The sequence below is a fragment of the Pelodiscus sinensis genome, chromosome 27 (assembly GCF_052426305.1).
Source record: "Pelodiscus sinensis isolate ZL-2025 chromosome 27, ASM5242630v1, whole genome shotgun sequence".
NCBI classification, from domain to species: Eukaryota; Metazoa; Chordata; order Testudines; family Trionychidae; genus Pelodiscus; species Pelodiscus sinensis.
This window is the reverse complement of record NC_143078.1, coordinates 13160940-13175860: the sequence shown is the minus strand read 5'-3', so window position 1 is coordinate 13175860 and position 14921 is coordinate 13160940. Positions and strand designations below refer to the sequence as shown.

At 57.5% G+C, this 14921-nt stretch overlaps 1 protein-coding gene across 4 annotated transcripts in view; it reads left to right on the top strand.

Annotated features, from left to right (window-relative positions):
* Window positions 1-14921, top strand: part of TEAD3 (TEA domain transcription factor 3) — a 61687-nt gene that overhangs the window by 33171 nt on the left and 13595 nt on the right. Inside the window, exons 3-8 of one of the 4 annotated variants that reach the window (XM_075909985.2) lie at window positions 4855-4919; window positions 9297-9359; window positions 9484-9546; window positions 13274-13285; window positions 13802-13939; window positions 14675-14718. In XM_075909985.2, coding sequence (XP_075766100.1) covers window positions 4855-4919; window positions 9297-9359; window positions 9484-9546; window positions 13274-13285; window positions 13802-13939; window positions 14675-14718 — 385 coding nt within the window. The remainder of the gene's footprint in view (window positions 1-4854; window positions 4920-9296; window positions 9360-9483; window positions 9547-13273; window positions 13286-13801; window positions 13940-14674; window positions 14719-14921) is intronic. The other 3 variants (XM_075909987.2, XM_075909986.2, XM_075909988.2) reach the window with 3 other exon arrangements.

The window sequence follows — 14921 nt, the reverse complement described above, 5'->3', positions numbered from 1 at the left end:
TGCGGGCGTGGGGCCTAGACAGGACATGGGGGCGTTCTGTGGCTTCCCTTGGCAAGCATGAGGGTGTCTCCAACCCACGAGCAAGGCTTGCTCTCCAGGCCGGCCTGCAAGAGGCAATTCTCTGGGGGGGATCCGGAGCATTGTGGCTCTGGCGCTTTGCTGGAGGGGTAGAGATGCTCCAATTGCAGAGGGACTAAGCTCTCAGCGGCTGGCCCAGAGAGGCCAGGGAAGCGGTGGAAGGGGGCCAGTCGTGACCTGTGGTAACCTCTAGCATTTGAATGGTGGCCAGGTTGTGAGCATGGGGAGACAGCGGAGGGCCGGGCCTGTCCAGCAAGGGGTGTCTCTGTCTCATAGGGCTGTTGCCAGGAGCTCAGGGAGCCTGTGCCTTGCTCCCAGACAGCAGGTGTAACTTGAGTTGGACTCGGCCAGGGCTGGTATGCTGCGGCGCGCGGATTGGCTGCAAGGTTGTCCCACTAGGTTATTTTTAACAGAGCCGTCCAACTGGTTCACGTGGTGGTGTCAGGGGAGAGGAATTTGGGGAATGTGGTAATTTGGAGGAGGGACGTGCCCTCCTAGAGGGAACGGGCACAACCTCTGGTGAATCATGGGGCTGGGACAGCCCTGCAAGGCCTGGCAGGCCCAGAGAGCGTGACCCTTAGCTACCTGGTACCATAGAGACAGGGGCGGGGGGGAGCATGTGCTGAGGCCTTCCTGCTGTTCCCAGAGCCAGACACGCACAGACTTCACACTCAGGTACCATAGCGACAGTGAGGCCTGCACAGAGCTGTCATGCTGGTAGCACACACTCTTGTGCACACACGGGTAGCCCAGAGTAGGGCTGGTGTGTGCTAGTGCCAGAGAGACACATGCAAGTATATGGTACAATGAGGGGGGGAGGGTGCACGTGTGTGTGTGTGGGCGCTTCTGCGCGCACACACACACACACACAGAGAGCTATGCAGAGGGAGGAGAGAGTTACCCACAGCACAGGTAGCCACAGGTGCTCTGGGTGGGGAGAGAGACAGGAGCTGGGTGAGTGAGACCCACAGAGTTGCAAAGCTCCATCTGAGAGGAGGAGACCAGCTCACGGCACTCGGGCAGTGAGGACCCCCTGAGGTCTCTGTGGACTTCCAGCACACCTGGAAGAGGCTCCCTGTGTGCAGAGAACCCTGCAATGGCGGGACTAGGGGTGCGCTGTTCATACCCGCGGAAAATACTCCAGTGGCCTACGCCCTTGGGGCTGCCCTGTGCTTGTAGTTACTTCAGCTGTGCTCAAAACTGAGAGAATGGTGGGGACGGAGGAGCGCTGAGTCCCAGAATGGGAGGGCAGGAAATACAGTCACCTCACACTGACCCGCTCCACCCCACAGCCTCTCCCTCCCCCCTCAGGAGAGTCCCGCAGTAAAGTGGAGGGACTTGAGGATGCCTACTGACCCTGTAGTCCCTCTCCTCCATAGTAGTCCCTACCCCCTCCCTTTTCCTCCTTTCTCCACCGTTCTCTTCCTCTCCTCTCCGCCCCCATGCCCCGAGTCTCAGCCTTGCCCGCTCCTCTCCCAACGAGTCCCAGCACTGCCCGCTCCTCTCCCAGCACTGCCCGCTCCTCTCCCAACGAGTCCCAGCACTGCCCGCTCCTCTCCCAGCACTGCCCGCTCCTCTCCCAGCACTGCCCGCTCCTCTCCCAGCACTGCCCGCTCCTCTCCCAGCACTGCCCGCTCCTCTCCCGAGTCCCTGCACTGCCCGCTCCTCTCCCTGCACTGCCCGCTCCCCTCCCAGCACTGCCCGCTCCTCTCCCAGCACTGCCCGCTCCTCTCCCAGCACTGCCCGCTCCTCTCCCAGCACTGCCCGCTCCCCTCCCAACGAGTCCCAGCACTGCCCGCTCCTCTCCCAACGAGTCCCAGCACTGCCCGCTCCTCTCCCTGCACTGCCCGCTCCCCTCCCAGCACTGCCCGCTCCCCTCCCAGCACTGCCCGCTCCTCTCCCAGCACTGCCCGCTCCTCTCCCAGCACTGCCCGCTCCCCTCCCAACGAGTCCCAGCACTGCCCGCTCCTCTCCCAGCACTGCCCGCTCCTCTCCCAGCACTGCCCGCTCCCCTCCCAACGAGTCCCAACACTGCCCGCTCCCCTCTCAGCACTGCCCGCTCCTCTCCCAGCACTGCCCGCTCCCCTCCCAACGAGTCCCAGCACTGCCCGCTCCCCTCTCAGCACTGCCCGCTCCTCTCCCAGCGTCCTCTCCTGGCCACATTCAGATTCAGGGTCTTCTCCACTGCTATCGCCCAACCCCTGCCGCCCGTTTTCTGCTTCCCCTCACGCCTATCATGCTGTGGGGCGAGGCCCGCCCGGAGTGCAAGCCCTTAGGCCTCGCTGCTGCTGCCCCTAGGCCAGGGCCCACTGTGACTAAATCCCAGGCCCTAGCCCTTAGAGGCAGCCTCAAGACTCTTTTGCTCCAACAGGGAGTCCGAGTGAGGATCCCCGGTTCCAGGGCGAGCAGGTAGCAGGCTGGGCACCCGCTGAGTCTCTCCAGCAGTGCCTCTCCAGTCACAGCTAGCGTTGGGTGCCAATAACCGGGCAGCTTTCGCGCTTTGTGAAGAGAATAGTGCAGAAGCTGAGACCCTGGAGGTTTTTCGCCTTCCTCTGTAGCATGGGGCGCAGATCACAGCTGGAGGTCTCTCTGCATCTTGGGACCTTCAAAGTATTTGAAGGCTTCAATATCGGAGATATAGGTGAGAGGATTATTCTAGGAGGGGTGGGTGAGATTCTGTGGCCTGCACTGTGCAGGGGGTCAGACTAGATGATCATAATGGTCCCTTCTGAGTAGGGTCTGGGGCTCTTGGGCTTTGAGAGGCCCCAGGGTGAGGGTCGAAGAGCAGCCCTCAGACAGAAGGGAGCAGGGAATGGCTGCGTCAAGCCAGGTACTTAGCAGTTCCCTGTTTACTCTCCTTGGGCTGCATCTCTTCCTAGTGTGCAGTTTGCAGTGGAGAGGCTGTGGGGGGAAGTGCATCTGACAGTGCCTCTCAGCGCCCGAGGCCCCTGTGGGATCTTGGCTTGTCTCAGGGGCAGGGGGAGTGGGGAGAGGCCCAGTGCTGAGGACTGGAATCTCCTCCTCTCCCTCGCAGCTTTGGGGTAGCCCGGCAGGGCCTCAGCGCACCTGATTCTGTGTGTCTAGAGACCGCGGAAGGCACAGCACTTCCTTATGGGCATTCATGGGGATGCAGGGTCAGCTCCAGCTGCCTTCTAAGGGGAAGGAGTCAAGTCATCCCCTGTGAGGGCTGCTGGTAACCCCGGGCACAGGGAATCGCTCTAGCTGTTCCCTGTCGGGGGGAGCCCCATTATTCCCAGGCAAGAACTGCCCACGCCTGTGTGTGAGGGACGAATGGCTGAGTGGATGGGGCACTGGGTGGGACTCGGGAGACAGGGGTTCTAGTCCTCCCCTGCTGGTTGTCTTTGGGCATGTCATTGCCCCCCTGCCGTACCTTCCTCGGTTTCCCCATCTGTGAAGGGGACGTGAGGGTGGGCTAACACACCTCGCAGCCTCCGTGAGGGTGCTAGGGCGGGGGGGAGAATGCTTTGTCCCACCATCAGGCGGGGCACTGCTCAGGACACACACACACAACCACCCCCTCTCTGCCCCGCAAGGGTACCGGGTGCTTGCTCCTCTTTCTGGAAGGAGCATTGTTACTCCCGCGTGCAGAACCCTCCTTCTCGTGCCCTCCCCGGGAGGCATGGGCCGCAGCTGACCCAGCGCAGCACCTGGCGCTGTCTGTTGCCGGCTTGCTGGCAGGATTGCAGGGACATGAGGAAGGGGACAAGGGGACCTGGTGCTTCTTCCCTTACAGTGTGAGGCCTGTTCAGAGAGCCCCTTCCCCTGCCCCCAGAAGGCCGGGCGTTGGGCACTGCTACAACAGTTGTTTGGCTTTTTTACTTCTTTTTTTTAAAAATCCTAAACTAGCTCCAAGGGCATTTTGACTAGCTCCAACCACCACCATCTGGTCCATTAAAATAAATCTGGCATGCATCCCCACCCCCACATTGGTTGGGGGGGAGTGGAGGGGAGGAGGAGAGAGAAGAAAGCTCCCAGCTGCTCTGAGGTTTGAATTTAGATTGGCCACAGCTGGCCTGTAAAATGTGGAGCAAAAGCACTTCTGCTTCGGATTAGGCCGAGGATGTTGGGAAACGCTGTTCAAAAGGCCAGGGCCCCTGGAAACGCAGCTTGGGCGATGGGGAAAGTTTGGGGGTTGCTACTCTTGCTTGCAGGGCACAGCGCCATTCGAACCCTAGTCTCATGCCGGGCTCCTGGCTCATTTCCGCAGGTTCACGGGGCTCCTGCTCTGGCCTGTGGCGTGGCCTGTGTGCTTCCCAGGAGTGGGGGAAGGGTGTCTCGGAGCAGTGACGCCGGAGCACCTCGTGGAGGGAGCAGAGAAAACTTTCCTGCCCTTCTGTTGGCGGCCTTGTCCTCCGAAGGCGGCCCAGTCCCGCTCGCACAAGGGGAGGCGTTTCTGGGTGTCCCTGATGGGCACAACCGCCAGTCAACACAGTCCCCCAGCATGGTCATGTCACTGTGTCCTGGCCCCTTATTGCTTGTAAACTCTGGCCCCCGGGCCCTGGCAGACCCTTCCAGCCTTCCCCACCAGCTGGCTCAGTCTTGCCCTGCAGCTGCCAGGACAGCACCACCTTCTGGCCAAGCCTTGTCACTTGACATGTGGCTCGGAGGGAAACCTTGGTTAGGCCAAGCCAGGGTGTGGGGGAAAGACCCCCCTTGGACTAGGGAAGCGACAGAGTTTGGGTGTCGAGGACTGGGCAAAGGATGTAGCAAGATGACCCTGCTTTTATCGTGTCCTTACTCTTTGGCTTGCTCTAGGTCGCAATGAATTGATCGCGAGATACATCAAGCTACGGACGGGGAAAACACGGACGAGAAAACAGGTAAAAAAACCTGCTTTGCTTTCTTTGAACCTGTGGGTAATAGACGCCGCCTCAGGGACAGCACTGGGAGTCTCACTCGCTTTGCTCGGCGGCCGAAGAGAGATTGTGAGGACGGGCAGGCAAAGCGGGGGTTCGGATGCCGGGGTTTCGCTCTGCCCCGCCTGCTGTTTCGCTTCGGTGTGCCCGCTTTTCCCCATCTGTGCAGTGAGAGTTATGCTGAGCTGTGCCACAGGGGGGTCTCAGACATGACTAGTCAAGCTCGCTGGGAACTGCTACAGCCCCACAAAGGGGGAAATGTGGGTCGAGACCCCCCCACCCCCACCCCATTGCTTATCAGATGCTCGAGGTCCGGGAACTGGCCTGTTCCTGCACAGTTGTCTTATCTCCTTCTGTGAGCTCCAGCTCACTGGGCAGTCGGGGCTGTTGAACCTCCCGGTCTCTGTGCCTACTTAGTGTGACGCTCTCCCCACCTCCCCGGGGGACTAGGTCAGCTAGAGATTAAATCGGCCGCAGCCTTGGCTAAGAGAACGGCCTCCTTTAGCAGTCGCAGTAGAGGCTCGTGCACTAATGTCCAGCAGGTTCTCCGCTCGTGAGGTCTCATTCAGGGACAGTCCCACCGAGTTTGGGATCGGCGCTCCGGAGCGTGCCTGCATAGCCCAGCCTCGCCCAGCCCTGAGCCTCGCGAGATCCCCGCTGGGCACAGCCACATCCCGAGAGCATGCTGCCTTCACGCGGGGACCCCTGCAGAGCAGAGGCAGCCGTGGTGGCCAGACGGGCATGGGAGATGTTGAGTGAACCTTCCAGTCATGTGATTTGGAGTTAGGGTTACAATGGGGGCTAGGGCTCATGGGGTCTTCCAGTTTTCTGCACTCCCGACCACCCACCTTCTTCATCGCTTCAGGGTGCATCCGGGCCTGAACCCAAGCTCCTCCTGATTTGAACTTGGATCTGGATTGTGCACACAGGGCCTTGCTTCTCACTAGGCCAGGCCAGCTTCCACCTCTGCGTGGCCACTGGTAACCTTCTGTGGGCCCAGCCCCAAACATATTTGTGGGCCCTCCTGGAGGCAGTGGAGCATGGGGTGGGGAAGTTAATTGAGCTTTCCACCAGCTTCCTGCCGGTCCCACCCACAGCTCGGCTCTGGGGTCGGAGATAGGCACAAGTGGGGGGCAGCAGAGGCTGCCCCACTGGGGTCCAGCCAGGGGCGGAAAGGAGCCAGCAGGCTGGTAGGGCGTTGGGATGCAGCACAAGTGGAGTAGGCCGGGCCATTCCAGGACCCATTTGGAGTCTGTGACCGGCGCCGTTGTAAATCCAGTAGCGGTTCGAGATCCACAGCAAAATCCTGCATCTTTCACTCAGTCTTCTAGACCCACTCTAGCGCCCCTCTCTTCACCAGCTCGGGGACACTGGTGGGCCTAGGTGCCTCAGGTGCCGTGGTGATGGAGCAGTAGAGTACTGCCCTGTCAGCAGTGGGTCTGGGCAGAGAGCCCTCTTTGACGCTCGTGCTGCTGTTCGGCTCCTTGTTCCCACTAGCTGCCTGCATCCCCTCGCTCCTTTGTAGTGTGTTGGGCGAGTGTGCCAGGCCGAGGACTAGCGCCAGGGCCGCGTTGGAAATCAGCTGGCAGCCAATCCCTTTCTGTGCGAGCTCAGCGGCGTTCCCTGCCCTGCGGGGCCAAGAGAGCAGGAGTGGCTGTGGTGGGGACGGAGCCGACGGCCTACGCCTCAGAAAGCTCACGCTTGCATTGGCAGTGAGTCTGGTTAAAAGCCCCATGGTGGTGGCCAGGCCGGCTCTGTGATGGGTCACTGGGGCTGTGACTGGCTATGGCGAGGGCGAAGGGACCTTGCAGATCTGACCTCTGCTCCCCCGGTAACCCTTGTAACAAGGGTTCAGTGCTCAGCTCAGACACAAATGTCTTGTGCAGATCAGTTAACCCATCCTTGTGCCTCCGCTCCCCATCTGTAACCTGGGGATAAGAGCGTTGACCTGCCCGCCAGGAAGGCTAAGATCTCTCAGTGATTGCTGCTGCATTGATGGCACATAGATACACATATAGATCGATTGTGAGGCGCCTGGACCCCGTGCTTGGGGAGGAGAGCTGTCGAAGTCCCTAGGTACGTGGACAGCCTGAAGGCCATCTTGGCTCCGTGCAGTAGAACTTTTCCTCTGCGTTGAAAGCTTTGCAAAGATCCCTTATAAACTTTCCTGGTCTTGGGGATGGGTGTGTGTGGGGGAGGGGGTGGGTGCTGCCCAGATGGAGGAGAAGAGGGGCATGATGTTATGGGACAAGTGGATATCAGCAGGAGACAGGTTTGAACGTAGAGCAAAATGAATCTGGTGATCTCCGTCAGAAACGTTCCTCCGCGTGCCAGGGGCATCTCGACACACAGCAGACACTCTCTGGGCTGCAGAGCCAGCCCAGGGGCTGGGACTGGATGCAAGAGAGTGGGATTTAGGGGCAGCTGATGGTCAGAAGAGAGCGTTTGGGAAATGATGCCGCATTGCTACCCAGACCTGCTCTGAGGCTGGATCAAGTGCTGCCTGCTCGGTATCATGACACAGATGAGGCCAGCTCTGTGAAACCCAAGAGAGACACCTAGAGGGTTTCTAAATAGAAAATAGAAACCTTGGGTGTTTCTGCATAGAAAACGTCCATCATGACACCCTCCAACGAAGAGCCTGGGAAGTTAAATTCATAGCTCTGGTGGACTTAATCAAGACCCCAGATTTATGGCTCATGACAGCAATCTAACCCACTAACCCTCCTTTGTCCTAGGATTGTAGATATGCTAAATGCCCACTTCGCCTTCAGTAGTTTCTTGTAACATACGTCGCATCTGTTGTATCTGTTCCACCTTGTTATTTAGCTGGGATGCTCTTCCCGAGACCTGAAGAAGAGCTCTGTGTAGCTGCAAGGTTGTCTCTCTCCCCAATAGGAGTTGGTCCAATAAAAGATACAGCTTCATGCACCTTGTGTGTCCGATATCCAGGGACCGACACAGCTACCCCGGCACCGCACCCAAAAGGTTTTCCAAGGTTTACAGCCCCCATTGACTTTAGTGAGGGATGTGGAGTTCCTGAAAACCAATCAGTTTTATTTAGGTCCCGCTCTTTAGCTGCTCAGACTTTGGGCTTGTCTGCGAAGGTGGCAACACTTCAGGTGGGTCACAGGAGGGTCTCTCCTGACTGCACAGTTAGTCCATAAGTCCCGGCTTGACAAAGCCCTGGCTGGGATGATTGAGTTGGGGTTGGTCCTGCTTTGGGCAGGGGCTTGGATCCAGTGACTTTCTGAGATCTCTTCCAACCCTAGGGTTCAATAAGGACGACCACACTGGGTCAGACCAGTGGCCGCCCATCTAGCCCAGTAGCCTGTCTTCCGACAGTGGCCAATGCCAGGTGCTTCCGAGGGAATGAACAGAACTGGGAATTAGAGTGATTCATCCCCTATTGTCCTTTCCGAGCTCCTGGCAGACGGGCTAGGGACACCAGCCCTGCTCACCTTCTTGAGGTGACAGAATTCTTCTGTCTGCCTAGTGCCGTCTACACCAGGGGTCAGGTGGACATAACTATGTTGCTCAGGGGGGTGGATTTTTCCAGCCCTGAGTGATGTAGGTGGGTTGTTTTCTCTTTTCAGTGTAGTCTTGTCCTTGGCCAGATGAGGCCAGCTCTGTGAAACCCAAGAGAGACACCTGGAGGGTCTCTAAATAGAAAATAGAAACCTTGGGTGTTTCTACATAGAACACTTCCATCATGACACCCTCCTCTTTGTGTGGCACAGATATGGGGACACATGCTGGAGTCTGTTCTGGCTCCTGCGTCTTCTCTGGAATGATTAGCTGTACTGCAAGTGCAGGGTCAAATTCCTCCTCGCAGCACCGGTCATGTTGGCAGGTAGAATTTGCCTTTCAGAATCTCCCTCCCTCATGGTGATGCAAGAGGAGGAAAGAGAAGGCTGAGCGTGCAGGGTTGGCAGTCAGAAAAGCCATCTCTTTGTTGGTCAGATGTGCCCCTTTTGCATAAAACCCACCAAGAAGTATTAGGCGTGGCGCCCACACCACCGTCGGTCGCACCGTTAGGACGATGCTCCAAAGCACAAGAGGGTGCGCTTACAGGGCAGGTGCCTGCAGTATGGACCAGATCCTTGGCTGGCATAAACTGGCGCAATGTACAGCAGCTGAGCAGCTGGCCTGATGGTTGTGGCCGCCGTGGCTCGCTTTCCATAGGAGGAGTTCTAGTTCTCAGGAACCTGGGCCGCCGCTGACCTGCGTGCTGGCCGGCGTGCCTCGAGCGCTCGGCGCGCTGTTCTCATGCAGCACGGTGTGGGATCATGTCTTCATTCTCTTTGTGTTTTCCTTTTTGAATGGCTTGGCGGGCTCTAGGTGTCCAGCCACATACAGGTTCTAGCTCGGAAGAAGGTGCGGGAGTACCAGGTTGGCATTAAGGTACGTTGGAGATCCTGCCCATGCGTCCGTGGTGTGTGAGCATGGGGCAGCCCCTCTCCTTCCTCTCCTCTGCTCTGGTTGACGGCTCTGCTGTTTTCCCTCTCCTTCTGCTTTCTCTCTGCAGGTCTCTAGCCACTTGCAGGTTCTAGCCAGACGGAAATCTCGCGAGATTCAGTCCAAGCTGAAGGTACGCGCTCCCCGGCTTCTCCCCCACCCCCGCTTGCCCCTGAGCCGTGGCTGTGCTGACAACTAACGCACTCAGCTCTGTGGTGTGCTGCTTTCTCTTTCCTTTTTATGTCTTTCCCCCACTCCCTTCGTTCCTGGAACCAGACACTCCCTGGGACAGGGCTGCCTGGGAGGGACTGAAACGGGAGGCCGTCGCTGAAGAGGTCTGGCTAGGAAGCTCCTGATGTCACATAGCGGCCTCCCAGGAGAAGCTCCTGCAGGGTGGTGAGCGCTTGCCTGTGGCCGGGCCTGCTGGCGCAGAACAGGGAAGGCTGGGTTGGTAGGTAGGTTGCAAGGGCTGGCCAGAGCCCATGCACCCCAAAGGCAGTAACACAGCGAGCAGGGCTCAGGTTTCCCCTGTGGCGCTCTTCCTCCTCCCCACAGGCTCTTGCAGTGGGCAAGGGCTGCGAGCGCCCGTGTAGCTAGGAGAAGCAAGGCCTCCCCCGGGCTGCAGAGATGCACCGTCCATTAGCCGCTGCAGGAAGAGAACCGTGAGGGAGCAGCCTGGTGGGCACCTCCCCATCTGAAGCCAAAATGTCCAAGGGGCCGGAATGAGAAGCAGGGCCCTTCTGCCATCCCCTCCTCCGTGCCTGAAGCTGGGGGCCCAGACCAGGGGGCTTTGCAGGGTGACGCTCCCCTGGCGATGTTGACGCTCGTGGCTGTGTGGTGTGACGCTGTCCCGACTGGTTCTCGTGGACTCAGGCTGCGTGGGCCACCTGTAGTAACCCTAGAACCCGCCTCCCTATGTTCTGGGTGTCCCTTATCCTGCCTTCCTAATAGGGCCGCTGGTGGTGACTTTCCCTGGGTGGCCACTGCTCGAACCCACATTCCTGGGGTTCCCAGGTCCTGGGTCCCCAGCAGGTGGAGAGGTGCTCAGGGTATGGGCCCTCCACTCCTCCAGCCCATGCGGAGGTGCGTGGGCATTGGGGTCTGTGCTTCTAGTCTGTAGGGGGGCAGCTGAGGGAGGTTAGAGCCATAAGGGCTCTTGCGGCAGGACGTACTCCCTAGGGCAGGGCTGGACAGCCTGGGTCTGGGGGCTTCCCCTGGAGACCCTTGGTTCTGGTTGCCGACAGGTCAGGCTAGGGATCCAGGAGCCAAGGGAGCAGAGCAAGGATAAAACTGGAATGTCATCTCTTCTCTGGTTGGCTTTTCTTTCTCTCGTTCCCTCTTTTCAGCTGGAGTTTGACTAACCTTTCCGTAACCATTTCCACTGTGTGTGCTTTGTAGCGTTTGCCAGGGGCCAGGGACACGGGTGGGCGGGGACGTGTCAGGGCAGGGTGCGGGAGGGGTTTTGCAACTGAAACCAAAAGGAGAGTTCGCATCACCACGCTCCACCTTTCGGTGTTGTGGTACATTTTGTATTGTGGATCAGGGCCCCGTTGTGCCCGGCACTGCACACGTGTGCACTCTTAACGAAAAGCCCCTGCCTTGACGAGCTTAAGCAGAAGACGAGAGACAACAGGTGGATGCAGCAAACCGAAGGGAAGAACACACCATAATAGTGCAATAACTATGATTAGTGTGCACGGTGTGGGGCCAGGACAGAGGAGTCTCTCTGCGGGTCCCTCTGCATTTGTTCGTTCCAGTGCCCTCTGTCTTCCTGCCTCATGTAATAAGTCCTTGCCAAAAATCCCCAGAGAATTGAATACGGAATCCTGTCCCTTCTGTAGAGTCTATAGGATTGCTCAGAAAATCCTAGAGAGGATCTGGCTCACTGTTAAATCCCCCAGCATTTGGGACTGATTTCTGTAGCTCCCCATTAATGCAGTCCCTAGTAAATTCCATCATCATAGAATCCATGGGCCGGAAGAGACCTCGGGAGGTCATCGAGTCCAAACCTTGCACAAAGCAGGACCAACCCCAACAAAACCCGTAACTCCTCTGCCCCCACGGACTCTCAGGGACTGTGGTGAGGAAGGAGGCTGTACTTAACTGGCCCTGCTCACTCCTTAGAAGAGAAATGTGGGGGCACTTACTTCAGGGTGTTTTTGGATGCTGTGTGTGTTACAGCCAAATTTTCTTTTTGTGACCCTCTTAATACAGCCATGTCCAACTGCTGTTCCATTCTCAGTGCACCTCGAAGGAGTATCCATCCGTGTGCATCCCACGCACAGGACTGTCTAGTATTGATTTTTAAAACATGTCCATCTCCTTAGTCTCTGGGTGCCTTTAAAATTGGTTCCAAGCAAGTCAGCTGGTCCACGGTCCAGTGAAGCTCTGAGGAGGAAAAGCAGTAGCTGATGCATACAGTGATCAGGGCATGCATACGTAATAAGCAAACACTAAGATGACCACAGATGTGCTGGGAAAAATTGCAGAACCCTCTGTTCCTGCTCAGTGAGCCAAATAGTTCTTGCAAAAAAGAAACCTGCTCCTTCTACCGGTTGCCTTTCATAGAAACGCACAAATCTCTAGGGTCAGATTTTCTAGAGCTCCACACCCAGTGTGCCCCCCGGGCACAGAGCCCTTCTGAAAAGGTGCCCCCTCCTTAGAGGCCCAAATGGGAGCTGTGCTTTTGAGACCCTTGCAGTTTGTATAGCAGGATGTGAGCTGCTGATGCAGATGCACATTTATGTCCTGGTTTTAATCCTCCCCCTCCTGTGGCGCCTCCCCTGTATCCCTGGCGCTGAGTGTGATACGCGGAGGTCAGTTTTGCCTCCTGTTTTCTCATTTCACTTTTTGTCAGGTTTAAAACGTTTATGAAGTAGTGAATGGGAAAGCCTTTGATGTTAAAAACAAAGACGATCCAGCCACCCAATCGAGGATCGACGTGCCGACACGTGTCCATGTGGGGTGGGTGCACACAAATCAGTCCGTCATCAATCAGCTGAGACGGATTTCTTCCTCTCCTCCGCCCAGCATCTCCCCATTCCTGTTCCCACTCAGAGCTACCTTTACACATCCCCTCTGTTCACATGCCTTGAGGCTGGAACTGGGCGTTCCGGGGATGCTGCTGCACCCCCATTCAGAATGGTTCTAGGGCCACTGTTCGTATCCAGCCACACCCTCCTCATTCCTTGCCTTTCTGCCATGTGCGCGGATAGACCCGTGTGTGCATCCACGGCCAGTCCGTACATCACACGCATACATGTGTCCGCCCCGAAAGGTTGCTTTGTGCCCATTCAGCCCTGGGCTCACTATCTTTAGCTTCACTTAGTAGTAGGGACGTTACGTAGCAGTTAATGAGCTAATCGAGTAGTCGATGGAATTCTCATTGACCTCTCCATTAGTCGATAAACTCTCGATCCCCCCCTCTACGGCTTTGCAGTTTAAATGTCGTAGGAGCCCGGGGGTAGCTCCGGGGGCCAGCGCAAGGTGGGACTAAGCAGTCCCAGCTCATACTGGCTCCAGGACTGCTGGGGGCTGCATTTAAAATGCAGAGCCACAGTGGGGTGAACCCCCCGGGCGTGGCTGGCTCCACCTGCCCCACTCGCACACCACAGAGATAGTGCTGGGGGGGGACTGACTTTCAGACTGGCTACCCCCAGCACTAGCTCCTGCCCCCCCCCCCTTGCTGCCTCTGATACAGAGGCAGCAAGGGGTGGGGGAAGCAAGTAGTCGAATAGTGACATCCCTTGGTTTTTTGAATGGTCAGTATGTTAGTGGTTCCTATAAGGTAAAGACGCCTCTCTGCTCTGGGATTGTTGCAGACCATACTAACCATTGCTCTTCCTTTCTTTTACATACAGGCCATGAACTTGGTAAGTAGTGCTCGAGTTTGGAGTTACGTTCTTTAAACTTCTATCCCTGTAGTACTCCCTGGCCCTCTCCCTTGGAATTAGTGGTTTGGGGGCTGTCTTCCCTCTGAGTCTGGGTGCAGCTGTTGCTCCAGTGCAGTGCTGCTAGAGGGCCTCTCACCCGTGAGACATAAAACTTACCCCTGGCCACTTGAGCGCAGCATTCCCTTGGGATGTTAATGGGGCAAATTCCACTGAGGGGGGAGGAGGGGAGATTCTGTTCTCGTTCCCCCTGCTGTTTCACTGGCTGCATCATTCTCCTAGGCAGTGGTGTAACCAGGCATAGCAATGATAAACAGCTGCTGTGCCCCACCCCAGAGGTGGCTGCATGTCTGGGGTTTGACAGGATCCCTTTGTGTTGTAAAGTGCACTGGGTGCCTTTGGGCTGAAGGGGGTAATCCGTGTCTGTCAGTCTGTCTACATCCCTATCCGGTCCGGGTCGGTAACCACGCTTCCTGTTCCTCCTCTCCTCTCTCGCAGGACCAGGTCTCGAAGGACAAGGCCCTGCAGAGTATGGCCTCCATGTCATCCGCACAGATCGTATCCGCCAGCGTCCTGCAGAACAAACTCACCCCCCCTCCTCCTCTTCCTCAGGCTGTCTTCTCTGCTGCCCCCAGGGTAAGCGGTTCTGCGCTCCCCAGGGGAGAGGAAGGGCCCCTCCGTGTTCCCAGCCCTGCAGAGTCTGCCACGTGGAATGGGCTAGGAATACCGCCTGAAGGGGCAGGCTACCTCCGGCTCAGCTGCCACCCTGGGAACAGCAGGGGAGGGACGGCTGCAAGGGAACTCACAGCTACTCTGGTCCCAGTCTCTCCCCCCAGCTGGCATTGCTGAGGAAGGGGGCAGGAGAAGTGGCCCTAGGGGAGCTCCTAGCTCCTGCACTTCCCTGCTGGCCTAGCAGATTTCCTGCAGAAGGCGTCGTGTCCAGCTCGGCTCTAACATAAGAACATAAGAACGGCCGTACTGGGTCAGACCAAAGGTCCATCTAGCCCAGTAGCCTGTCTACTGACAGGGGCCAGCACCAGGTGCCCCAGAGAGGGTGGACCAAAGACAATGATCAAGTGATTTGTCTCCTGCCATCCTTCTCCAGCCTCTGACAAACAGAGGTCAAGGACACCATTTTATCCCCTGGCTAATAGCCTTTTATGGACCTAACCTCCCTGAAATTATCTAGCTTCTCTTTAAACTCTGTTATAGTCCTAGCCTTCACAGCCTCCTCTGGCAAGGAGTTCCACAGGTTGACTACTCTCATTATGCGTGGGGTTTAGTGACTGCCCCAAGGGGCAGTAAAAGGTGTGGGAATATGCTGCTGTTCGGTCCCTGACTGTGCCTTTGTGTGCGCTTTTGTTTCCCCAGTTTTGGAGCGGGTCTATCCCAGGACAGCCTGGACCCTCTCAGGAGTAAGTAAGGAGACCCCTCCCGGCTGGATCAGACCCATTATGGCTTGTCGCCCTGAGTTCCTGTGCCAGCCCGAGAGACTCAGCAGTGTGGCGTGATGGCTAGCGCAGGGACCTGGGCCAGGCTCCGGCGGCCTAAGCCCAGCTCTGCCAGCATAGGCAAATCTCTGGGGTGCACGTTTTTAAGCCTGCCCGTGAGAGGTGTG